We start from the raw sequence: 27,326 nt of genomic DNA, 5'->3' as shown, positions 1-27,326 counted from the left end.
AAAGCTCCGAGCTCACAATGACCCCAAGATTCCTGACAAAATATGCTGCCAACATTTCTGTCGCATCAAAGTCTAAATCAGAGAATCTCGCTCCTGCTTGCCATTACCTTATATCCATCAAATGCAACTTGGCAGCCTGACTGGCTGTATTAAAACAGACATTATTACAAAACGTGCAAGACTGACTATCAGACAGATGGTAACAAGAGCATCTGCCAGGTCTGATTCCAGCACATAAAAATATCATCCTCTGAATAGTTGAAGGCCTTTTTCAATTGCTAACATAGCTATTAAAGAATTACAGTCGGAGGTCCAAAATAAGACCAGATTTTCAGGCCCAGGTTCAGTAAAACTCCACAGACGGCAGAAGAAGGTCACTGAACAATTTATCACTACCAAAATGAACAAGGAGTTTTGCCAGAATTAATTAATACATCATTTTATTTATTTTTGATTTATTAAATATAACCCATTCTAAGTCTGAAGCCTGTGTATATAAATTAAACAAAACATGTGTTAAAGTGAGCTAACAATAATTATATTAACACCCATACTATAAAAACAACACCCCCTTCAGATTAGTTTTTTTGCTAACGCAGTGAAGATCAAACTGTACTGAAAATTTCTCTCTCGAAACAGCAATTGGGGGGGAGGGGGAGGGAGGGGGGTTCCCTGCACATTCTGGTATCTCTCAGTTCATTACATATATAGCTGTAATAATAAACTCTACATCCTTAAACTATATTGATCTCATTTATGCTGTATCCTTAAACTATTTTTGTCTGTCTTTCTCAACATACAGATATGTGGTCTCCATCCTACAGGATGAGCACAAAAAAGTAATCATAAAACATGTATTAAGCCAGTTGAGACGGGATCTGCATAATCAACATTTTCTTACGTTAAAGCAGTATTCTGAATTTTAAAAAATGTTACAGTTGAGTGGGGTACTCTATGTGTGTCCTCAAAAAGCCTATTACTATTCTTCTTTGTTCCCTGGATTAGCAACATACTGAAATGCTGCTTCATGCATTTTCTTTAACTATAAGAAGAATCCATTCAATAATTTTATCTCATCCTGTGGCCAAAGCACTTTGACGCTTGTATCCACAGATACACATTTGCAAACAAAACGCAAGTGTGCCATTTCCTCCTCACTGGGTGCATCTACAGGAGACCCTTTACCATGCAGTAGATAAACTGACTGTAAACAGGTTCTGGCAACAGGGGCCCCTGGCCCCAGGCAGCTGTGGCCAGAGCCTCCAGCTCTTTCTGGCTGCTGCAGGGGTGACACAGGGCCAGAGGAGGCTGGGAGTAGGCTAGTGCCATTAGGAGCAAAGCTGCTTCTTCCAAATGGCTGCATGTGGTAGACACCTGCCCAGTGTGGGTTTACTGCGCAGTAAACTCACATAGCATTAATTGCATGTGTAGACACGCCCACTGTAAAGTTAGGAAGTTTTATACCTCTAAAATCCAATTATTTTTTTCTGGCCATATTCTAGCCCTCAGAAAAATTGACACCTACTAGTAAAGCAAACACTGATGTAATTTTTTTCTTCTAATTAATACTCCATTTTCAACTCTAACCATTTGTTCCAACAAGCTGCAACAAAAAAAAGTCTGCTTTTTCAGCATTTCTAGTTGGCATCTGAAGTTGAAGTCTTTCAGAATGACAGTTTTTGTGAATCGTCCACCCAAAATTGCAGACCCAAGTGGTCAGGGTAGTGAACACAGTGTATTCATTAGCATCTAAGACAATATTCTGCTCTCACTTAAAATAACATTAACTTGAAGTAAGTCACTAGTTTTTCCCCAGATGTAACTGTAACTGAGAATATAATATAACCCTAGAACTCCTGAATACTTAAGCAAATTGAACCCAAACACTAAAATTCCTAAGTTTTTGTATAACTTAAAATGCTCGATTATTTTGTGTCTGACCCAGAGGGTTGTAATTGATGGCAGTCACTCATCGTGGTGCCCTGTGACCAGTGGGGTCCCTCAAGGCTCTGTCCTGGGACCCATGCTGTTCAACATCTTCATTAACGATGTGGACATTGGAGTCAGGAGTGGACTGGCCAAGTTCGCCGATGACACCAAACTTTGGGGCAAAGCATCCACGCCAGAAGACAGGCGGGTGATCCAGGCTGACCTGGACAAGCTCAGCAAATGGGCAGACGAGAACCTCATGGTGTTTAACACCGAAAAATGCAAGGTTCTCCACCTTGGGAGGAAAAACCTGCAGCACCCTTTTAGGCTCGGCAGTGCTACGTTGGATAGCACTACAGAAGAAAGAGACTTGGGGGTCATCATTGACCACAAGATGAACATGAGCCTCCAATGCGATGCTGCAGCTAGTAAAGCGACCAAAACGCTGGCTTGCATCCATAGATGCTTCTCGAGCAAATCCCGGGACGTCATTCTCCCCTTGTACTCGGCCTTGGTGAGGCCGCAGCTGGAGTACTGCGTCCAGTTTTGGGCTCCACAATTCAAAAAGGATGTGGAGAAGCTTGAGAGAGTCCAGAGGAGAGCCACGTGCATGATCAGAGGTCAGGAAAACAGATCTTACGATGACAGGCTGAGAGCCATGGGACTCTTTAGCCTGGAAAAGCGCAGGCTCAGGGGTGATCTGATGGCCACCTATAAGTTTATCAGGGTGAACACCAGGATCTGGGGAAATGTTTGTTCACCAGAGCGCCCCAAGGGATGACGAGGTCGAACAGTCACAAACTCCTGCAAGACCGCTTCAGGCTAGACATAAGGAAGAATTTCTTTACTGTCCGAGCCCCCAAGGTCTGGAACAGTCTGCCAGCGGAGGTGGTTCAAGCGCCTACATTGAACACCTTCAAGACTAAACTGGATGCTTATCTTGCTGGGATCCTATGACCCCAGCTGACTTCCTGCCCTTTGGGCAGGGGGCTGGACTCAATCTCCCGAGGTCCCTTCCAGCCCTAATATCTATGAAATCTATGAATTCTCAATTCAATTTGGCAGATCATGTCCAGAGCATAACATATTCCATGGAATCAGAAATCTTCTAAGAATTGGGAAGAAAATGAACTAATACAAGTGTTAGAAAAGGAAGAAATGTGTTATTTGCCTGAATTAGACCAACAGAGCCAGTTTTCAATTTACTATGAACAGTCAGGTCAACCAACTACCATAAAATAATGTGTGATTCAAGTCAGTAGCTGTTTATAGGTTGCAGCAATCTGTTAAAACAGTTTAGAAATTCCACCCTTTCCACTAGCAGGTGCGAACACGTGATATGCTTCGTGAGCATGCATAAAATGAAAAAAAGAGATTTTAATTTTTCTCTCAGAAAAGTTTATATTGGAAGAGAAATATATTGGGCATCTATTACCTACAAATAACAAATAAATAAATAAGCCTTGTTCAAAAGTCACGCCACAAATAAACAGTTCCTTTTATTTAGCTAGGCTAAAGCTAAAAGTTTGCTTAGGCAGAACATTCAAAACCAAGTCCAATAACCAAAAAAATAAAAAAATCAAGAATTACCAATTCACATTAACATAACTGTTTTCCTAGAAATGTTTATTTTGTACTCCTCTTTTTGCCAAAAAAAGTCTTCCTCCTTAAAAATAATATTTTATGGGTACATGGTCCACCGCTTACAATATAGTAGTAGCATCTAAACACTCATCCCTGTACTATTTACTATGGACAGGCACATTTTAATGATATTATAGAAAATGCCAGGGTTAGTGCTACACAGAGGCTATGATTCGAACTGCCTGTATTCTCATGCTCAGTTTTGTCAGAAACTCCTCTTTTGATCTGACCTTTCTATGCTTAGCCTCTGTGTCATTTTTCCTCCTCATTTTCTGTGAGGCTTTTAAGCCAAATTCTCTTCATTCTGTGGGCAAGAAAAGGCCATTTCAGTGCAGATGGATTAGCAGACAGAATGCATTTTGAGGTACAGAGGAGTACAAGGGAAATGCAAATACACTTTACAGACACTTGTTTTTGATGCATATGCTGACATACATATCCATACAAGTAGTAGGAGATCTCCAACCATCAAAAAGTCCCACGGTTTATGGCTATAATAGCAGCATTTTGAAATTTTGTTATCCATATGATAGACAATTAAAGCTTTCCAGGATTTTTTCTTTTTTGAATGGAAGTGAATGACTCATTAGTACCTGACCTATGGTTCCTACTAACAACCTTAGATCATCACTGAGCAGCACTAAAAGCAGTTCCATTGAATAAGAGTTTACTATAAAGCGATCCCCTTGCATACATTAAAATTAGGAAAACAATTTCTCCTCCTCTGGCATAAGACAAAGTGTAAGTAGTATCACACCCTAAGAAAAACAAGGTTCTCTGGGTGAATCTGATATCTAGAAAGATATTTCTGACCAGACTAGAGGGCTTAATGGCAATGAAAAATAGAATTTAAAAAGAATTTAAAACTTGTTTCAAGTTAACCTTTGAGCCATGCCTGTAATCAGATCTTCCCCTGTACCTATAAAGTCAATGGCCATATTTGCATTCACTTCTGTGGGAATTCAGTTAAGCCCTTAATGCCTAGAAGCATGTTGGGTACCCATATCCCAGTACTGATGTACTTCATTTCCACTACCAACAGTCCTAGCCCTGTCAACTGAAACCACTCATTCATCCAATTTCTAATCCCATCATTTTAAAACCATCTGTACTGTACCTCTTCTGTATATCACCAGCTATGCATTACTTGTTCTTGTGAACAACAATCTTATAACCTTGGTTTGTGTAATCCATGTATAATCCTCAACACCAGAATCCAAAAACTCTGCCCTCCAGATTCTGATTTTAAATATATTGATTTTCTGAATTAATACTAATCAAAGTAAGCAATTAGATAAAACCAATTATCATGAAATTGTAGATGACTGCATCTGACATACGTGTGCCTCTAGCAATGCTTATTTTCAACATCCTTTGTCAATAGTTGAAAAAAAACCCCATAAATTACTTTTTTGCTGTAGAACTGAATCACTACATTGGCTTTAAGATGTTATTTTCAGCGCAAGAGCTGCTGACAATGTTTCATCAGGAGACGTTATGTTTGAAATGTTCTCTCTGCTGCATGGGATATGAAAATATTTTCCACAGAATCTGCTCTTAGTCTCTTTAGCTTCATCCGATCTCATTTTCACAGCATAAATTCCTTAAATCCACTTAAACATTCAGACATGCTAAACAAAATATCTAGTTCAAAAGGACAAGAGCTAAATCTTCTGAACTTTGTTGTTTTAACACACACACAAGCATGCATACATGCACATATTTTTGGATTATTTTAGATCAGATATTGTATGTTTGGTGTGTGGCAGGGAAGGCAAAATGCCCTTAGTGAAAATATGAGTTAAATAGTGGCATTCATTTCATTGTTTCGCTTAACTCTTCACTTAATGACAGGAAAGATGGGCTTTACAACACCTAATGAATTAAATCTCATATCAACTATCTCTGAAGTAGACGCCCCAGGGGGTTAAGTAATTGCGCAACCTCTCATCTCCCCAGGATTCTTTCTATAAAAGGCTAGAATGGGCAATTTGGTACTCCATTTGGTACTGCATGTGCAGAATTATGTTAAGGTTATCTGACCATTGGAGCTGCCTCTAAAGTTATTAGGTTACCCACATAATCAGACCATCTCACACGATTTTTATCACTATTATATTTTTTTTATCATTATATTTTAACTGATTTTATTTAGCCACATTTTTCATATTGAATCCACATTTTTCCCCTTAACGTGCCTATTTGTTGAGAAAATGGATAACAATATCACATCCACTCTTTCAAATGAGGTTTTAAGACCCATCTGGCAAAATAGCCACTTTCAGGATAATACTGTTAGGCTGATATTATGTAGTTTTTAAATTACTTATTTACTCTAAATCTTAATCCCAAATATATGAAAATATTTATATTCAACCAGTCTATGTTTTGCTGGACAAGTCTAAAACCAACAAATCCTGTTCTCATTCAAGTCAATGGCAAAATTCCCATTTCAATGGATCAAAAAATGTGACCAATGGATGCTTAAAATGGGGATTTAAAAAACTGGGAACGTAAGAGAACAGCTCTTCCAGATGAAGGATCTATGTAGGGATAGTTCCTTTGTTGCCCCAAAGGTCTGACAGAAAAGCTCATTATTATTATAGTCATTTTTGTAGAGCTCAGGACTGCATAATTTAATCTTAAAGCAAAGTTAAGTAGGTTTTACTTGATTTCAAATTGTGAAAGCTAAAGCTAAGGCAAAGAAACAGCCTAATAAATACATTTATCATGATTTATAATTTTGTTTAAGTAAAATTTGCTACTCATTTCCCAAACCCAAAGGAAGTACAGACTATTTAGGGAGGATTCAAGTTCTAAAATAGACAGCATCTATTTTGTCATGTGCTCTAGGTTTACCTGAATGGCAATAAAGAATGGAAAGGTTAAAGGTTTTGTAATTAAAACTGACAAACAATGGAACACTACCTGAATGAAAATAAAAGGAACACCATCTGGAAATTATAATATTTCTTAGTGCATTAACAGTGTTTGAAAGTAACATAAATAAAATTCAATGCCACTTGAATAATGTTAGTGGAAACCTGGAAACGCTAAAAATACTGTCAATGAATACTATGAAACTGGTGATTCTTCTAAAATGTCGCATATAGAGACATATGAGATATCTGCATTTAAATAGTCTCTGAACCACTCTGTGCTGATCTGATGGTATTTGCTGCGTGCCTTCTTTTAATCGCAATTGTCTGAATACCTGGGTAATGTCGTGTATTCTGGAAACACTGCAAACCCTATTCAGAACAGTATGGTTTTATTTTAGAGACAAAGTTTATTATTGTTTCAAAGAACAAGAAATATATATCTCACTATCCCCTAATCACACTTTCCTTCATGTAGATGTTAGCTTGAACAAATTGACATGAGCCCTATACCTAGAACTAGAAGGAACCAAGTTATCACCACATTAATATCTCCAGGAAAGCCACTCTGCTCAACACACTCTTCAGTTACTAAGCCTTTAGCTCTGTATTTCAGTAAAGACAATGGTAATAGGCAGTGTCTGGTGAATGACTAAAGGTTCACATATCCAATTTTAGACACAGTCAAGATTTATAAGGTTCTGTGAATTTACCTCAATTTGAATCTCTTTGGTCAAATATCTTATATGAAATCTCACAGAAACAATCTCTCCATTTTCTCCATTTAGTCAAACCAGAAATATTGTACCATGAGAATATATTTTCCTTAATTGTCGACAAAACTGTAAAACACAGAAATGTAAATTTGGAGCTGCAGAAAAAATATTTCATGAAATGACATGCAGCTCCAATGAGTCTCACATTTTATGGCACATTGAACACTTAGGTTAGATTCCCAGGAAATTTGGTGAAGTTGGCAAACATTTCCAATGACCGTGAGCCAATGCATAGAGAAATCCAGTGAAACTTCTAGGCTTATTGACAAAAACATAAGGCCCTATCTTTGTCCCCTTTACATCAGTGGGACTTTCGTCCATTAGTAATGGCCTTGTTACACAGCAATTTTGGGTGGCACCTGGAGCTCTTAACATTGGATTGTCCACACATGTACCTTTTAGTTCTTGGACATGCTTGAGATCCACCACTTCAGCACAGCAGCTGACATGCACCATGCTGTGCCACTTGCAATTGCATAAGTGCTGAAATGAGCATCAGAGCAGAGAAAATGGTGGTGGTGAGCTTTTAAACTAAAGCGCCCCCAAAGTATTTTAGTTTAAAAGTGTACTGTCACCATTTTCTTTGTGCTGATGTGCATTTCACCGCTTATACAACTGCAAGCATTGCAGCACCAGGCACTTTTCAAAGTGCCTGGTGCTGTGGCACTTGCATGTGTAAAAATGTCAATTACCACGTGAAACTGGTTTTAAGCACTCATTAGGCAGCTTAAAGCTGCACCACTCTAGGGTGGGATTCTCTGATCCCTGCTACCCAGCTCATGTTACACTAAGGTGTAGATATTGGGCTACATCTTAGTGTAAACACTCCACCCAGATCAGGCCCGCTGCCCCTATCCTTGCCCTCCCCAGGACCCCAGACCCCGTTCACTGCCCCCTGCCTCCTCCTGCTTACTTGTGGCTGTCCCAACTGTGTTCCTAAGGGAGCACCCAGGGAAGGGTTAACCTGCCTGCCTGGCTGCTGGTCTCTGGATGGGCTCAGCCCTGAGAAGAGCAGTAGCCCCACAGTGGCAGCTGGGCAGGCAGGTTAACCCTTCTCTTCAAGCTCCCCTGAGACAGACAGCACAGACAGCTAGAAGCAGGTTGGGGAAGAGGGTGACTGGGGGAAGCCTGAGGGACCGGGAGGGAAGAAGGTGTGGGGAGGGGGGATTCTTACTGCAAGCCAGAAGAGGCTGGAGGACTGAAAGGTGTGACTGCTCCAAACTCAAGCTAGCACTCTAACACTGATCAGCATTTGTGCAGTTTACAAAGTAAGGTGTAACAATGCCTTCAGCTGCCCTGCTTACTCCAGTGGGATTGTACTTGCATTAGCACACTAGCATGAGCAAATATAGCAGAACTGGAACCCAAAGCACATAAATGTAAGCAATTCAGCAAAGCACTTAAGTGTATAAAGTCACACCTATTAAGTATTTTAAGACAGACTTAAGAAAATGCATAAGTACTTTTAATTAGATAAATACGTGAAAACTCTGGCATGTTCAAGTGCCAGATTTCTTTTTCTCCTCTTAAATATATCAGGTCTTATTTGGATTTCAAACAGTCCAGAGTTTCAGAGACAGTGAGATTAAGGGTTATAGTTCATTATTCAAGCCTGCTTAAATGCTTAGAGCTGGCTGTAGGAAATTTGTTGTTCACAGCCCACTAAGAAATGTGTGCCCTCAGCTGGTCCTCCCACTTTTTCACTTCACAATCAATGGTCGATAAACAGTTCTTCAGCTGCGGTGTTATGTTCTCCTAGATGCTGCTTTTGCCACTGTGGCTTGATCTTGTTTAAAAAAATGATCTGTTTGATGATGATAAACTGACAGCAGTCATGAAAGCAGCAAGTTTGTAATGCCTAGTGGACTAAGCTGAGATGCTTGATGGCCTGCTGGATGGAATCAGAGCCTCAGGAAACTTCAATATATGGGAGATTAATTTGGTGAATTTAGCCATCTAAAATCTATACCATCAACTTTAAAATGAACCATATGTGACAGTTAAAAAATACAACCAGGGTGCTGGCACAAACAAAACAGTGGGAGCTCTAGGGCTGAGAAAAAGCATGGGAAACAGAAAGCTTGCTGCTTTCCCATGCATGCTAACAGTTCCAAGTATTTTTAAGCAAAAATGTTACTATTTTTCTGCTCTGCCTATTCCAAAAATGGCCATGTGGCCCAGCACATTTCACTAGTAATAAAGGTATTTTTTCTTAGCCATTTTCAGATGCTGACATCTGAAAGAAAAAATGTCTTTCGTTTCACTGTTTGATGCATTTCTAATGTAATGATTTTCACTGGCTTGCCTAGCACGCTTTCACTTATTTGATGTCCAATTCCCACATTTTCTTCTAAACAGACCTTCGCATTGGAAGGTGCCATTCTCTTACATACAGCTCACCAGAAAATCATGGATTGGGAAAGCAGCCAGAGTTAGAAACACTAAGTATATATTTGTTGTAGAAGTTATACATCCTATGGTTTTTTTTCCTGTATTACTCAGAAGACTTACATTTTTAGTCAGATTATGAAATATAATTAAATAAATTACAATATGCAATCTGCACCCATACAAGGTACTCCTGACTGCACACAGATGTCTGTAAAAGGAGTCTAATACTTTAGCACCTCTTGACAGCAACTAGCCAGTGAAAAAAGTAAGAGTAATGGAAAAGTAGAAAAAAACAAGGATAGTCAATGTGGATAATAAATGTTTCCTTTTTCTCAGATAGTTAAGCAGGGCCTGAGGAGCTAAATGGAAAGTGGCAGTGCTCAGAGAATTGACAAGTCAAATGAAATACTGTAACATGAAGCTTCTGATGCACCTGGAGTGATGAGAGAGCGTAAAGGAAAATGAGAATGAAGAAACGGGCATATGTATCTCCATTATTATTTGCTTATGGCAGCACTCAGGGCAGACTCATGATCTAAAAACTGACAGGTGAAGAGAGTCTGGGGGAAAGGGACTAATACATTGCGATATATAAATATATGACAAGTAGATTCACTCTCAGCTACCTGGAAAAAAAAAGGTCTTTAAGTGGCACTTCACCCATGGATAACTATATGTGAGGTCATACCATGAGTAGAGAAGCTCACTGGGTGAACAAGGCAAAAATATATTGGCAGAAAGTCCTTCACCAACACAAATGCAGGGCACTGTTGTGCTCTGACAATAGATCTCCTCTTGAATTCATTTAATCCACATTATTTTTTTAAAGCAATTTCATTTACCATCCAAATGATCCTGTATTCTGAGTACAGCATTCTAGCACCTCCCATTCTTGAAGTACTTTAAGCATTTACTACCTCTGATCAAGGACCTTTCCAACTTAAGATTTTAAGTCTGCAATTTGACTGAATCCATTCCACATTTCTAAGAGGGCACAAGGCTGGGGCAAAGGCTGAGGCAAACCTCCAGCCAATGCATATAACATGCTTTACTGATAATGAAATATAACTTACCCAGGTAGTTGTTGCTCTTTGACATCTCTGTGATGTTGATTTTAGTAGCACCTTCAGGAATTTCTACTATTTTGTGGTAGCCGAGATTTGTTAGAGTATGCTTGAAAACTCCAGACACAACCTTGCAAGCTGTGTTATCCCCTCCACATATTCCACATTTGTCCACCACTTTGTCTGAGCCCAGATAGTCATCACAGCCAATGCTCTGCAAAAATTAAAGAGGTAACTTTTTTCAGACCTTACAAATATTGTCTCGTGAATTGCTTCAGAGAATGAATCAATATAGAACCGTCTCATATGACTTTCACAGACCAAAAGACTTAAGCAATTCAATTTAAGACCTTTCTGTAGTCCAAGGGTGGCTGCTCTGTGGCACGTGTTCCACAAATGGCATGAGCAGCCTCTGTCAGACATGTGGCTAGAGGAGAAGGTCAGGAAGACAAGGCTGATAGCAGAAAAGGAGAAGAGCAGATCAGCTGAAGAGAATAGGTCAGGAAGGGAAAAGCAGAGCAGTAGATCAGACAGAGGAAAGAGATCAGAGCGGCACTCAAACAGTGTGGGGAGCTAATTTGTGGCACTACTGGTATAAAGGTTGCTCCCCACTATTGTAGGGAAACGTAGGGAGTCCAGATTCTTATCCCATTACCTGGATTAATTACTGCAACCCCTTCACTCTTAGGGGATCTTTGCTTGCACGCATCTCCCAGCACTGTCCCCTCTCCTTTTTTTAATTCCCCGCACCTTCCTCTCCCTCCATCCTTCCCAACTTCTGCATTCAAATCACTCACTCCACTTTATACGCTGCTCTATTTCAAAACATCTGGTAAAGTGAGCCAGAGTTTAAAAAAGTTTATGTTCTCTATATATCTTTTTTTAATTATTCTATAAGGTGCACATCTATCCTGCCTTGATAGATATGATACACTATGATTAAATATTACAGTGAAACAGATTCCCACCAGCCTTTTCATAGGAGTATCAGTTTAATTTAGACAAGGGCACTCTTCCACTCTATTAAACAGAATGTGCAATACCACCTGCAAAAGCTCGTTAATGCCTGTTCAATAAAGTCTTTTCTGCAAAAGAGCAGCCAAATATAAAGGATAAGGAAGCCCTTTCTTTTCTGATACCAGTAACCCATAACAAAGAGCACTGTCAGGAGCACTGGCATCATTATGTTTCTTTCTGATGCCAAAAACTAATGTTTGTCCCTTGCTGTGAAAACTGTTCTAAACCGCAGGGCAGGTTCTCCTTGGTTCCAATAAAAATATTTAATACCGAACATTTTTTAATGATTATCCAAAGAACACAAATAAAACCATCTAACTCAGTGCTGCTGGCATCATGGGAGGTTTAATGCCTATTTGTCATCATCATGAGGAAGAAGGTGAAAGAAGGTCCCAAGCCCATGTGTGCAGTGGAGAAATAATCTAAAAAGCTATTGCACCAATCAATTCTAACCTGAACAAATTAACATGTCATTCTAATAAGAGTGTGTTACTGGAAATATTTGCTTTAACATCTTTTATTTTCATTGCAGCGTGCTGCTTTAGGAGATCATATATGGATTTCATATCTGTCATTTACTGAAAATTTATTTTATTTGCTAATAACATAATGCCTGTGGATAAACAGGATTTACCACTAAGTGCTACTACATCAAATCACACAATGAAATTTCAGACATGCCTACAGCAAACTAAAAAATGATGTGTTCTAAATTTAAGACTCCTTCGCCATTTCTACAGATAACTGATTGAGAGCTGGAATTTTCTCTATTTAGGGCATTTTGTTGAAAGACTTAATTCTTTTCCCACTAGAAATTCATCTGAAAAGAAATGTGGGGATTAACATCCTTTTATGTTATCCTGTGATATTCACGGAGTGTTCCAACAGTGTGTGTCAGCTTATAAAGGCATTCCCTTGAAGTATGATTGAATATACAATGCATGCTGTTTGCATAAATGTTTAGTGGTCTTCAGCAGTAGTATTTTTCTTATAAGAATTAGTATGGTTTTCTTCATTCTAGCAAGCAAAATGGCCCGTGTTCTCCTCCAGCCACCAAACAAATCTGAAACAGTATTACTGCTAGGTACTATAAAATATGAGCAGCATTTCCAGCATCAATAAGAGCACAAAAATCAGCCCGAATTTGGTTGTTTTGGTACAGAAACAAGTATCCAAGTCACTTGGGTGCATCTACATGTTTATTTTAGTTGACTAATTAGCTCCACCGTAAAGCATCACAGTCTACATGTGCACTGGTATTAGGGTACAGTAAATTAACTTAGGGACAGTATTATTGTATGGCAGAGTAATTTACTTCACCGTAGGACAGTAAATCCTATGGTGGACAGGGCACAGTAAATTAATTAATCAGGGATAGTCAGCATAGTAAATGAATTATCTGGGGACAGTACTATCCTATTAGGAGTAAGTTACTCCAACAAAATGCACATGTACACAGTGATAGGGGCTGGCTGGAGCACAAGGGTGCTAAAGTGCAACTCCTGCAGCCTAACATTGCACTTTAGCTGTTTTGTGCCCCAGCCAGCCTCTCCACTGTCCAATGCTGCCACCTGGAGCCCAGGGCTGACACCCCCGGACCACCCACCAGCCCAGGGCTGTTCTGCCCTGGCCAAAAGTGCTGAAGTCCTGGGCACGCATATAGATGCTGAGCCTGGCAGCATTTTCACCAGTGTGACCTGTACCAGAGTTTATCACGTCACATTAATTGCACGTGTAGATGCACCCACTTTGTATTTGTTAGCAGATACAATACCAATAGGAAAAAGCAAACATAGTGCTATTCTCCATAGCTTCACTGGGGCCAATATGTTTCAAATAGTGTGTTAAAAGGAATCTAAGCATACTTTTGTTAGAAAATATAGCAGTAAAAATTGTTTACTGCTATTTTTTAATTGCAGGATGCACAGGGAAAATTTTAAAAATGCATTATTGAAAATAATGATAATCTAAAAACGAAAATGCATAATGAAGTAGGTTTTATAATCATGTGCTTGGTATAGCAGTAGTGCCCATACTGAAATGAATTAGAAAGGTTAAAGCCAATGAATTCTGATAAACCTTTTGGTGGACAGCATACAGTAACAGTAATTTGTATGTAAAATAAAATTTACAGAGTATTTTAGAAATGCTTAGAGACTTGCATTTTTTTATTGGCACTAGTACTCATATTACTCTGCTTGTGAATGCAGGTGCTTTTGTACATGAGTAATGCACAAAGCTCAGGAGGAAAAGACAAATTATAGCTAATGCAGTTTGGAAAACCTCTGAAATTACTTATTATAATTCAGCCATGCATATAAAAGTATTGTATGATCTAATATTTTCATACATGGCATAAATAACGGTATAGCAAGGTTTGTGTCCCACTGGGTAAATGGGAATCTCCCCTTTCTAACAGTATAAAATATTTATTTTTCGCATTGATGGGTCATGAGATATTAGATGTGACACTTGTGATTCGTCCAGGACTAAAAATATAATCTATCCTGGGCCTTCGGCCAGAGTAATTTGGGGGGAGAAAAGGAAACATCTTGCTGCCAATTTGATTTCTGGTTTCTTATTTTAAAGGCAGCTGTTTGAAGCCACTCTGGGATTTGGAATGGTAGCAGTGGTTCTGGTGGAGCTAAGCCGGTTAGAAGATTGCAGGCGGAGCAACGGTCCATGATAAATGCAAAAGTATTAAATGGCTCGTTGTACTACGCAAGAATGAATATTAACACCTTCAAAAATATGCTTAAGGTTTTTGCTAAATTAATGTCTAAAGGTCTCTGCATAAGCACCCATGCACATGTGTAAGAAAAAAAGCAAGACAGGGAGTTTAAAAACGCTGCACAAACTCACTGTATCTTGCTTTCTAAATTTCTGATTGTGGGTCTCAGTGGTACAAAGTTGACAGGAGTAGTCAGTGGCATAAATTGCAGAAGCTACCTGCATTGGCTATTCTGCAGGGTGACCTAAAGACAAAGTATGAAAGACTGGTTGGGGCAAGCAATGACACAACTTATTCAAATGTATGGTAGCAAATGTTCTTTTGCTGCTTATTACACAGTGAAAGCGCACATTAGGGCTGTGTGAAGCTTCGGTCACTGATTCAAACTGGTGGAGATTCAGCATCCAAATCCAAATCAAATCTGGAGACCCTTTAATCTCTCTGAATTGAATTGGAAACCTCAAGAGATTCAATGATTTGGACATAGAGACAGCTTTAAAAGTTTTTTCTACATACCTCAAGGTACGAGGTGGCTCATGAATGCTGAGATGGTGGGGCAGATGGAGTGTCCCACAGGAGTGTAGGGGGGTCCACAGTGTGCTCGGTGGTGGACCTGGAAGTGGACCAAAAGCACTTCCAGTTCACTACCGGGTCTACCACAGAGCACACAGGGGACCCTCCCCACACCCCCTAGCTTGGAAACTGGTGCCTCCGTGGTCTGGGGGGGCACCAGGGGTCCCCCTACATCCAATCGCTGAGCCAGAGAAGCGACAAGGGGGAAAGTCCACCACACACTCTGCAATGGTCCCAGATGTGGACGGTTACTACTTCTGGTCCATTTCTGGGTCCACCACTGAGCATGCGCAGGCCTCCCCCCCCCAACCTCATCCACCCTCCTGTGGTATACTCCATCTGCCCAAGCACTGCAGCATTCCCGAGCTGCGCCTTGTACCTCAAGTTATGTAGAAAAAACAGTTAAAGCTGTGTTTGTGGCCGAATCACTAATTCTGCAAATCAGCATAGAATCTTCAGATTCGAATTCAGCCAAATCAAATTGGGACAGTGATCTGAATCAATGAATCAAATCATTGTCACCCAATTCAGGCCAAATCCAAATCCAAATCTAATACGGCCCATTTCGCACATCCCTAGTGCCCATCCTGAGCTATAAAGATATAAACTTTTCTTACACTTTGTTTTGAAATTATGATTACAAAAACTTAAGATATATCATTTTGCTGTGCCATTTGCCATTAAACAAACCCAAATATCTCTAAATATCCATACCACCATGTTAGTACATTGCTTCTCAGCAGGCCTAACACAGGGCCTGTGTGGAACACTGTTAATACTGTTAATACTTCAGCTAGCCTGGGTATTTCTGGATTGCACAGCTTTTGCTGTATAGACCAAAAGTCTCCTCACATTATTCTGGCAGTTTACAAGGGGCTTTGGAGTTCGTGTAAACTGCACTGATCTCTATTTTAATGGCCATTTACACACTGCATAACAAAAAATTCAGGATCATTTCTGATAATTTAACAGATACTTGAGCTGTCTGCCATTTCCAAAAAGAAGTCAATCTCTGAGTCAAATTTTACACCACATTCCATTCATAATTTAAATATCCCTTTAACCAGTTTAGGATCATAAACAACAAGTAGCAAGCAGATACAAAGAAAAGTGAGCCTTGCCTGTGCTATAAGCATTTTACCTTTATTTAACAAACTTGGTTAAACATAGGCATGGTCTTTGCTGCAGTTCTTGTGCTCAAATGGAGAGGGATAGTGAACATCTGCCATTTTAAATAATTTTTCTTATATTATGTTTTTGTTCAAAATAATTATTTTTGTCTGTATTTTAATTGCATTAGAAGCCAGACATTTTTAGTATTTTCCAATAATTTTTGCAATATGTTTCAAAAAACTTTATAAGTTACAGGTTAGCACTAAAGACAGTGTTCAAGAATTATACCAAATCCTGTGCCAAAATTAATTTAAATGAAATCCCCTGAGAGAAGCAAGGGGCAATCTGGATGAAATATTCAGTGGTGGACTTCACAGGGATTTAGGGGATGTATATATAAGAGAATGGGGTTTGTGCCAGGCATTTAAAGAGATGAAGTGCTGATTCTTGAAATGGAAAGCAGATGTTCCTATTTTAGTGTTAAATGAATGTACTAAATAACTACACCTTGCACTGGTATAGCGGTATAAATAATACAAAGTGACAACAATTTGCCTTCACTGTTCTAACTGTATAAGATTATGAATGATGAAAGGAACTATTATAAGTTATAATGTGTTAAATACACTTTTCAATTACCAATATTTTAGTTAGATGATTAGTTGAATAGCTGTAATACACAACTAATTTGGGGGTTGTACATCCCAGTGGTTAGCAGTCTGTAGAACAAGACAGGCTGTTGCAAGTTATACTTGGATGGAGTTGAAAAAATTCTGAGTCTATGCCAAAAAGTCCAAATGCTGACTATCAGCATACCATCATAAGTAATTCAGCCAGCAAAGAAGAGGTCAATGTCATACCAAGGGGAGTTACCTTGGCAATGTACATGGGGGGGGGGTCACTTTGTTTTAATGTACATGACAACTGACTTATCCTTACACCAACAATTGCTGTAGTTTGGCTGGTAAGGCTGATGGATATAAGGTAAACAAACCAGTCTGAAAAAAAAAAACGCAGCACTTAAAACTCAGCTGTAATACTGAATGATGATTCTGGCGCATACAGAAAACAGCAAGTGTTTTAGTACAGCCAAATACAAGGTCTTGAAAGTCACACAAGACAGCAGGCTGTATTTCTGAAAGCAATAACTCTGAAAGGGACTTAGGAGTTCTGACAGATGAGTTCTCTGTGCAATGTACCAGCTAAGAGAAATATTGCATAATCCTTGGAGATATCAAATAAAAGAAGTGGGGAGAATTAACCTAATTAACCTAGGGATGTTGTGGATTCTCTGTCATTTAACATCTCTAAATCAAGACAGAATGGCTTTTTCAAAGAGGTGATGGGAACGCCCAGATGGGTGTGCACATGCAACTGATCTGAGTTGCTGCAAACCACATGCAGTGCATGTGCAACTGTTTGCCGCACTGCAAATTCAGCACAGCACCAAAATTTAACATTAGGACATCCCAGTGTCAAAAAAACTGCCACAAAAAAAAGCAGTGCAGCTGGTACGAAGGCTCGCAGCTCGCAGGCACAGAGGCCAGGACTTCAGGGAGACAGCATATCAAAATCCAGCAGCTGGAGCATTAAACTAGACCAATCCAGCCCAGAAATAAGATAGCGAGGAGAATTAAACTAATTAAGCTAGGTATGTAGTCGATTCTCTGTCACTTAACATCTCTAAATCAAGACAGAATGGCTTTTTCAAAGACATTCTCTAAAGCAGCCAGGTGCAGAATTGAAGCAAGAATTACTGAGTGAAAACCTATGGCTTGTGGTAGGTATGTTGATCATAATGGGCCCGTCCAGCCTTACTATCTTACGAATAGCTTAAAAAAACCCTAAAAATAGCAGTAATACAGGTCTGCAAGAGACTTCTCTGAATAAATTTTACCTCAGACAAATGACCCAAGTAATAAGTGCAGCAGGACTTGTGGTAATGTATAATGTAAATACACATGCTGGGATTCTTTTGGCATTTTTTCAAAATTCATATTTAGCTTCTCATTAAAGCAGTTTGGATAAACAGGTTCTAATTAGATGGTTATTATTTAAATATCAATGAGATTATTAAATATGATATCATTAAATAGCTCAGACTTTACTTAATGAGAATCTGGCTGTTTTTCACCCATGCTTTAAATCTTATACACATGGCATTTTGCATAAAAAGCACACTGCTAATCAAGCCAAGACAGAGGAGAAAAAAGTAAAAGACTGACCGGGGTTGAAATCATCATTTCGAATGCCTACCATTAAATTATGCAGAAAAAATAAACAAGAAGAAAATGACCTGCAAGTATGTAACTGTTTTAAAGTTACATGCTACATAATTCAAATAAACATGGTCTTTTTCTCTGCTAACATTGACTATATTTTTCACTGTCCCTCGGGTCTTTGAAGGGCAGATCTATGCCAGTTGGAGTACTTGCTTCCACCCTGTAAGATACCTCATGCTTACTGTCTTGTGGCATTGCTTGGCCCACTGAACTGGAGGCTGGAGTTTGTCTTGAACTGTTTTTCCCAGGACATGTTATTTTTATTGCTGTTTTTTTGCAACTGTTATTTTTTTTTATTTGTAACAATGCTTCACAAGGCAAGCTCCATCTTCAAGACAAGTCCCAGGTAAGTGGCTTATATGTAAGCCACAAATATAAGAAGAATCACGGTGACCATTAGTAAACTGGAAAACCAATAAACTATGTTACAGAAACCTTAGATACATAATGATGTGTCCTTGTCTACCTGATATAGTCATTAAACTGCAATATTTTTAAAATAATATTTACGAGTCATTTTCAAATACATTATGGACTATCTAAAATCTAGTTTTCTAAGCAAAATAACTAACATGTAACACAAACTGCAAATGGAATAGCAGTGATGTGTTTGCTAGATTTTGCATTTGCTGCTTAATCAGCCTACTTCAGATTTTTTTTTTCTTGGTTTTATGTATATCAAATTCTGTCACAGATTCAATGTGAAAGTTAAGATTCCTAGGTATTCCTCTGTCTTTCCCCTTGCTCAAAATTATAAATCCCTTTTCTACCATTCTCCAAAACTGTATGATAGATTATTGGTTAGTACCTTGGCAGGAATATGCACAGTAGTTTAGTGCTCCATGGGCATGTCTACATGAGACACTACTGAGCGGTGAGTACTTATATAAGCAAGTACTAATTAAATGTGCAGCAAACAGAGCGCAGAGGTACTGCACAGTAGTGCTGCCGTATGTCTTTTCAGTGACACTACTGGCATTAGTCTGATAATACTGCACAGTAGCATATTAACACTGTCCGTGCTGCAATTGCTACTGTGCAGTATTAATTGGCTAGTATGCAGTTAGTGTCTTGTGTAGACACCCCCCTTATTTAGCACTTGCATGACGCTCTAGATATGCTTCTAGTCTTTTGAAGTTTATCATAATTAGCACAAATTCAAATGTCTTTTAGGTTTTCTGACAGTACCATATCAGTTTTCTCATCCTGCTGGCAATTAACAGCAAATCTGTGCTAATCTCTTGATGGTTCTGCTTCCCCTTATATAACAGTGGCCCACTATTTGTTCCCATAGTTATCTGTCCAGCTTAACTGGAAGATGTCCTAGAAGACTGAAGATTTCCATTGCAACTTTAAGGGAAATTAACTGCCTCTGTTGATATTTCTTCTCCTACTCAAGTTCTAGAAGTTTCCTGAAAACAAATAGAAAAATATATTTCTATGCATACCCTGAAAAAATATTTGGCCTCTTTGAGAAGAATGAAAGAGGAAAATAGTAAGACAAGGGGTGGGGGGAAGGGCACATTTTAAATGTTTTAAAAATTTGTTTCATATAGTTTTGCCCTAGATACTGAAATATTTCTCCAAAACATATCATGTCAAATCTATAAGAAAACATCTGTTAAAAGAAGGAATGTCTAAGATCATGCCAAATCTGAAAGCCAAGAAAGATCTGATATGTAAGCCATGAATAGTAATAATTTAACAGAGAGAGAGGAGAGATAGTGTACAAGAATCTAAAAAACTGATACAAACAATGGAAATATGGTGAAGTTAAAAGATAAAGAGAACCCATTAAAGGATGAGGAAAATATCCCACTATTTGTTGCTTTTGTCTACCAACATTTAAGTTCCTAACTTCCTAATTTATGCCTTCTCAGTATTTTCACAATTCCAAGATGACACTGTAATGGGAATGTTACCTTTCACCTTTTTTTCATTCTTACTTTAACAAACAATTTTCTATATTTTAGCCAGCTTTCTATTACAGCTCTGACTTCACTGTCATGTTGCGTATCGTCCTCTCTTGCACAGCCTAATGTTTTCACTTCTCATGCCTTTATGAAGGAAAGGGAAAGACACACTATCTTCACAATTCAAACAGAGGCAGAACTAAATTTGTATTGTTAAAAGGTCAGCAATGTCCTCTGGGTAACGTTGCCTTAACATTTTTTTTAAATATAGGAAGTGGCTTCCCACAAGCTGAGATTTTAATGAGACCTTTCTTCAATAACCAGTGGTAACAGAGCTCTTCTGCTACAAAAACAACTACTGCATATTTCTGTAATAGTTTCATTAAAACAATAAAACAAAAACATAAAACATAAAAACAATTTTACTGAAAGGCAAGTTTTCAAAGCATACAGAGGAAGGCAGGCAAGGTACTTGGTTAACAAGCTTAAGAAGACATACAGGTTTCCATACCTCAGTCTTCTTGTGGTCTAAGTATAGACTGGAGGTTATAATAATTCATGGCTACATATGTACAGACAGTCACAAGGGTCAGCAGCTAACTGCATACTACTAAACTTTATGATATTTAGGTTCAAGAATATGGGTTTGCAACCAAGTGAATTTGAGAAGCAGCTCCAGGTGCTGAAGAGGTTCTCTTAAGATAAAAACCACATATTTAAAAATGCCTTTTATCTAGTATTACTGAAAATAGCAAGCTATTAAAGAGTAGTTATGGTGAGAACAGTGTCTGTAGTTAAGCAACACTTCTACTCCTCAGGATTTATTATGTTTTATTTGTATTACATAAATGTCTCAGTTGGGTCCATATTTACATACATAGTAGGAGACATTTTACATACATAGCCAAAGATTGTCCTTGCCTAAAAAAATCTTATCACATAGACTGGACAGACAAAGGGTGAGAATTATTCCTCATTTTCAAAAAGAATACTGTAAATTACATGGCTTGCTAAGGTCCTACAGGAAGTTTGCAACAGAAAATTAAAGGCTAGGGACAGAACTTACACATAAACTAGTAGAAGTGATTGGAAACGGGCTCAAATCTGTAACACAACAGAAGTTCAGTGAGCATAAACTGCTTTGAAAATGGCCAAAACTAGTTTAACAGAAATCTGAATGGATGTAGTATATTAGACTTAACTTATTTAGGTTAAATCAGTTTATTAAACTTATGTTCGAGAACCCCTCCAGAATCAAGTTAACTTGCAGTCTCCCAGCATCCCAAGATGCTTTGCACCTCTCCCGCAAACTGTTCCTCACAGGGTGAATGGACTAGACTTGACCTAAGCTGTCTGCTCCAGCAAAGCAGGGAGGCATGCTCCAGTGCCCTCTGGCTTTTGGCCTGGGCCACTGCAGGCATGTGGCTGCATTTCCAGAATCACAAGTGAACGTCTGTTCCCCTGCTTATTGGTTCAATCTACAAATTTTAGAATAACCTGTGAAGATTGAATCGATTCAGCCTTGGGCTTTTTGACTGTTTAGCCAGAGTGACTAGATCATCTGGGTCCATGTCCAATGAGTTCATTACAAACCTATTTCCCCCTAGTTCCCTACATCTATTGTTAAATTCTTATCAGAATGTCACTCCTTAAGGTAAATGTTTAGGAATTGTAATTTAGTTAAAAAATATGGCGATGTACAAACCAGAAAAGATTTAGTCTCACTTTCCCACAACACTGCAGAGCCAATATAGCTATGGGAACATGAGACTAATTATTTCCTGGTTTGTGAATCAACTGAATTGTTGACTAGATTTCAACTGCAGATTATTTATTTTCACTAGCAGCCTACTTACCCTTATATGTTAGATTATGTAAGGTTGGCTGAGATAGTTAATGAAAAAGACCTCATTTTTTGGCTTTTCTTTTGTTGTTGATTGACCAAAAACAGATAATGAATGCTATGAATGTGTTTGCTAAAGACAAAAAGATTTTACAACCAGCTGAATCCTTCACAAAGAGTTTACAGAAAGTTCTCATTTGACTGTCTAATGCTGAGAATTCACTATGGGTTTGAGCCAAAGTTCACTGAAGTCAATGAGAGTCCTTGTGTTGTACAAGCAGAAGCAGTTACTTAAGCCTAGTGTAGTTTTCTCTCTGGGACTCCATGGAAGCTAAATATATGGTTGTTACAAGATGAAGTGATATGTCAAGTATACACAAGACAGTATGAGGTGTGGCAAACACTGAAGAAATATTTTGAGAGTACCAGAGAATGGTGGGTGATGGTGAAGAGGAGGATGGGAGAATTCATCAGGAAGGAGATGCGCAGGGAAAAGAACAAAAGAGATAAGAGAGCTGCAAAGAAAAATGCAGGAGGTTCTCAAGGAAGACACATAAGGAAGACAGGTGCAAGAAGAGCTAGAAGAAACAAGCAAGAGTTAGAAACCTGATTTAAAAAAAAGATGAGAGAGAAAGTTTTCTTAGCATGAGCACTCTGGGTGGAAGAAAACAAAGAGCAGTGATATTCTTCAGCCAGAGTGAAGGCAGCAAAAAAGAGAGCTTAAAGCAATGAGGGAAGAAGGTGGTGCCTTGGGTGGAAAAGGAGAACAAGGTGTTGGAGGTGATGAGAAGATTTTACAGACAGCTATACACCGAAGAAAGGAAACAGACAAGATGAAAATGAAGGATTTCTTGGAAGAGACTGAAGAGAAAGTAGAAGAAGAGGAGGAAGCAAAGAAGATGGAAGCTTAAAAGAAGTTGACGAGTGTTTAAAAACCTTTAAAGAAGAATTTTAAACCTTTTATGAGAAGTTTTGGGCATGGGCAGTGAGGAATACAGTGGAAGTTTTTAAGGAAACAGTATAAAGAGCAAAGGAAAGGAAACAGTAGAAAAAGTAAAGGTAAGGAAAATGTTATAAGAGGCATTGTGATCTTACTCTTCAAGAAAGGGGAGAAGGAACTGGAGACTGATTACACTCCTTCATGTGGACTATAAGTCAATGGCCAAGACACTGGCTTTGAGGATGAGGAAAAACATTAAAAAAATCATATATGAAGACCAAGTATGCCTAGTATCAAGTAGAAGGATTTCCAAAGTGATCAGAGATATACTGTCCCACATCCAAGAGAGGAAAAACAGGAGACAGAATGGATCATAATTACATATTCAAGGTGCTATTTTGCCAGATAAATGTATAGGTTGGATAAAGTTATTGTAAAGAGAAGCAGACAGTCAGAGAGTCAAGTCCAAATTAATGGGCACCTAAATGGGGCCTTTAAAACCCAAACAGGGTGAGACAAGGGTGCCCTCTGTTGTTATTCCTATTTATGTGTGGCATGAAACCATTAGCACAAAGAATAAGAAAAGACAAGGTCATAAGTGGAATAAAAACAGTAGGAGGGGGAGAGGTAAAATGCATACTATACATGGAACATATAAATGTAGTAGAGATAGATCTTCTATGGAAATTGTACTAAAGCATACATTACAGTGTGGAGAAGAGATGCAGGCTAAATTAAATAGATCAAAAAGCATCATAATGAGTGTGGGGAACTGGAGGGACTTGAAGGAGTTGGGGCTTCAAATAAGAGAGAAAACAGTGCTAGGGATCCTAATGGATGCCGAGGGAAAAGTAATACAGCATAGGAAAAGGTGACAGCAAGAGCACAGCAAATACTTCGGTTATGGTCCAGAAGAACACTGTCCTTTTCCTGAAAAGCAGCAGCATTTAAAACAATGCTACTGCCAATTATTCTATATACAGGAATTGTATTCCCACAAATATGGCAGCAGATAGCAAAAGTACAGAGGGAAATATGTGTGCTCTTCTGGAATGCCAAAAGAGAAAGGCTGGCTAGAGCTGAACTGTACAAAGCAAGAGAGATGGGGGATGAGGGCTGCTGGATTTTGGATTATTTGTCTATGTGAAATATGTAAACATGATATGCAAGGTGGTAACAAAGGGAAGGGGAAAGCAGTGTGCACCACCCAATTTCCTGCAGCTACAATTCTGAGGAAATGGGGAGTAATATCAGGCCTCTTTGAAGAGCCCATGGGTGTGGCAACCACCAATTCATAACATTAGGATGGAAGGATTCATGCAGAGGGACGCAGTAGGGAAAATAGAGACGAAGGACATGAAGGATCATGAGAAATTGATGAAAGTGGTAAGGGAGAGAGACAGGAGGGTGCCGGTGAGAAACTTCACAGAAGGACAAGTGAAGGTGAGGGGAGTGGTGGTGGGTAAACAACTAAAAGGAGAACATGCTGACCTACCATGGATGGTTGTAAGAAATATCTGGCCGGTGAACACAGAAGTGCAACACAGCTGGGGCTTGATGAAGTCATCAAGGTGCCCAAGGAAGATGTGCAGGGAAGAAGAAACAGTGGGATGTGTTTTGGAAGAGTATGTATACAAAAAAACTGTTAAAAGGATACATCATTTTCTGAGTGTCACCAAAATAAACTGGTCCTTAGCACAGAAGATGATACTATATGCAGTCGTACCAAAGTGACTAAACAAAATGTTATTAAAGACTTTCTTAGCGTACATTAAAGCTAGTTCATGAAAAGTAAGAAACATCTGGGTGTTTAAGGAGTTGATTTTGACTGAAAGAGTGCCTGAAGCTAGGGCTGCATGAACTGAAATACTACATTGATCAGGACAAGAAAGAGATTGGAGAGGAAGAGGTTGAGAAGAAATGGAGTTAAAGGGACTGGACACATTTGTTTCACTAAACCAAAAGAGAGGACTTATGAAACGGGTGGAGACTTTCGGGTGGTCACTGAGGTAACAGCATTTTTAGAGAGTTCTGTATGAAAAAAAATTTCTGTAAAGGTTATTTTTTGTGGGAATTTGATGTATGTTGTTTAAGGGTTTAATATATGCAGTTATATGCTTTTGATATGTTGTTGTTTCTGCAATATCAAGGCTTGGTTAAACAAGGATGCTCAAAATATGAAGATTTGTAAGTGTAGAGTGATAAGTGTGGTTTTAATAAAATTTGTTTAAAAAAAAAGAAAAAGAAAAAATAGACATTTTTGCCCAATGTAGCCCATGTGTTTTATAGTCAAGCACAGTTTTGTCTGCATCCAAAACAACTTGATAGTTGGTTTCCATTGCCGAGTACATGCTGTTTTGGCAGCAGTTTAATTTTAGACAATGTATTTTGTTAGATTTCCTTGTATGCAATTATGGGGGGCTTAACATTTACAAGTTGCATGAACTCCATACATCATGGTGGAACTGAAGCAAAATCAGATTCAGGCCTATATTTCCTTCTGGGTATTCACAAACTGGCAGTGAGCTTGCCAACATTAAGGATTAAGAAGCCAAGGGCAGGGAAGGATTTCTCACTGCAGAATGTAGAAGGCCAGAGTACACATGAGCATTTATAGATAGGTACCTGTGCATGCTGAGTACTAGTTAATTATATTCTCGAATTTACTGTTCTCAGGATGTCACTGTTAAATTAGGACCTATGGAGCAATATGTGATGGTTGAAGAACCTGCCAACTTGACAGGACATCCTATTTGAGCCCTGGGACGGCCTTAACCAGGTACGAATACCCTTCCCACTCCTTCCATAACCTCCTCTTTTCAACACCCTGTAACTGAAACACCTTAATACACCTCCCTCAATCTTCAAACAGACTCTTCTTTGGCTTTCCTATCCCAAAATCTCAGGAGATGAAGTCAGCCATAATGTAAGAAGAGGCAACTATATTGCTCAGTTCAGAAACTGACCCTTGGGGCATTTTTACATGTGCTGTGGGATACGGCACCAGGTGCTTTAATTAGTGAGCCACGCTAACTAAAAGTGCCCGCACATCATGCATATCAGTGGCACCACACTGAAAAATTGGCGGTGGGACACTTTGAACTAAAGCTCTTTGAATGTGTTTTATTTCAAAGTGTCCTGCCACCATTTTTTCAGTAAAGACACACGGCGATGCTGATACATGTGACACAGAAGGCTGCTGGAGCATGTAAATTTTTATGCTCTGGCAGACTCAATTAATTGAGTCATGATTAGGACCTATGGACTAAATTCATTGAGTCTGCTCCAACATGCTGGATTTCCAGCACATTGAAGCAGACTCTGCACACGTGTGTAGAAGCCCTTGATTTTCATAAAGAGTCAATTCTGTATCAAGGCTCCCATTTCCCTAATGCCCTGGACCACATCATGATTTCATTGCAGTTCATTGTGTTAAAATTAAACAACCACTGCATTGCAAGTATAATTTTAAGGATTATTGAATCACAAGCTTTTTTTCAGTGCACTAAGGGTGAGAATTATGTACCTGCGCTAAAAGATGTACAGTTTTCTTTTTGAAAATGAGGAATAATTCTCACCCTTTGTCTGAAAACAGTATGTACCTGCGCTAAAAGATGGGGTGATTTATTTAAAATGTCTTGTTTAAGGGCATATGGTCTAGTCACATTCATCATGACTAAATGCAGTGACCACTCTAGGAATCAAATTCATCAAGAGCTTTCAAAAACATATTAGAATTTTTAGTCCTGCTCTTTTTTTTCTCCTCCATGTTCCTCTGTTTTATAGGCTTAATATCCATGCCCCAGCCTTTGGGTAGCACATCAGGTCTTCCACAGCCTGTCCAACAATTACTGCTTGGAAAAACAAATTCTTCGTACTCCTTGTGGTGCTTAATCCAATTCTCACTGAAGTCAACAGAAAGGTTACTTTTGAAATCAACAGGAGTCGGATCATGTGCTTACTGATCTTTAGTGAGGTGTCATCCCCTCATTGTGTGGAAGTAATGATAATTTATTCTCTCCTTGGTTTGCCAGAACAGCTTGCTGAGTTTACAACCATTTTATGTACCCTGTTAATCGTGGGGGATTTCAAGTTTTAGTCTGGGGATTCATCTCATAACCAAACATCATGATAAATGTCCTCTTTTGAGTCCTTTGATCTCAGACAATGGCATACCAGGGCTTTCCTACAGCCGGCCACTCTGGATTTTGCTTCTGAGCCCAGACTGAAC

The 27,326-nt window shown here is 38.9% G+C and overlaps 1 protein-coding gene across 4 annotated transcripts in view; it reads right to left on the bottom strand.

Annotated features, from left to right (window-relative positions):
- The window catches only part of THSD4 (thrombospondin type 1 domain containing 4), a 698,655-nt gene that overhangs the window by 156,347 nt on the left and 514,982 nt on the right, over window positions 1-27,326 (bottom strand). For all 4 annotated transcript variants that reach the window (XM_090028684.1, XM_090028685.1, XM_090028683.1 and 1 more), the window contains one exon: window positions 10,693-10,897. In XM_090028684.1, the coding sequence (XP_089884810.1) occupies window positions 10,693-10,897 (205 nt within the window). The remainder of the gene's footprint in view (window positions 1-10,692; window positions 10,898-27,326) is intronic.

Source organism: Crocodylus siamensis, chromosome 15, assembly GCF_052110815.1.
Source record: "Crocodylus siamensis isolate JL-2025a chromosome 15, ASM5211081v1, whole genome shotgun sequence".
In the NCBI taxonomy this organism is placed as follows: Eukaryota; Metazoa; Chordata; order Crocodylia; family Crocodylidae; genus Crocodylus; species Crocodylus siamensis.
Note: the sequence above shows the minus strand (reverse complement) of the source record. Positions and strands in the feature narration are given on the sequence as shown.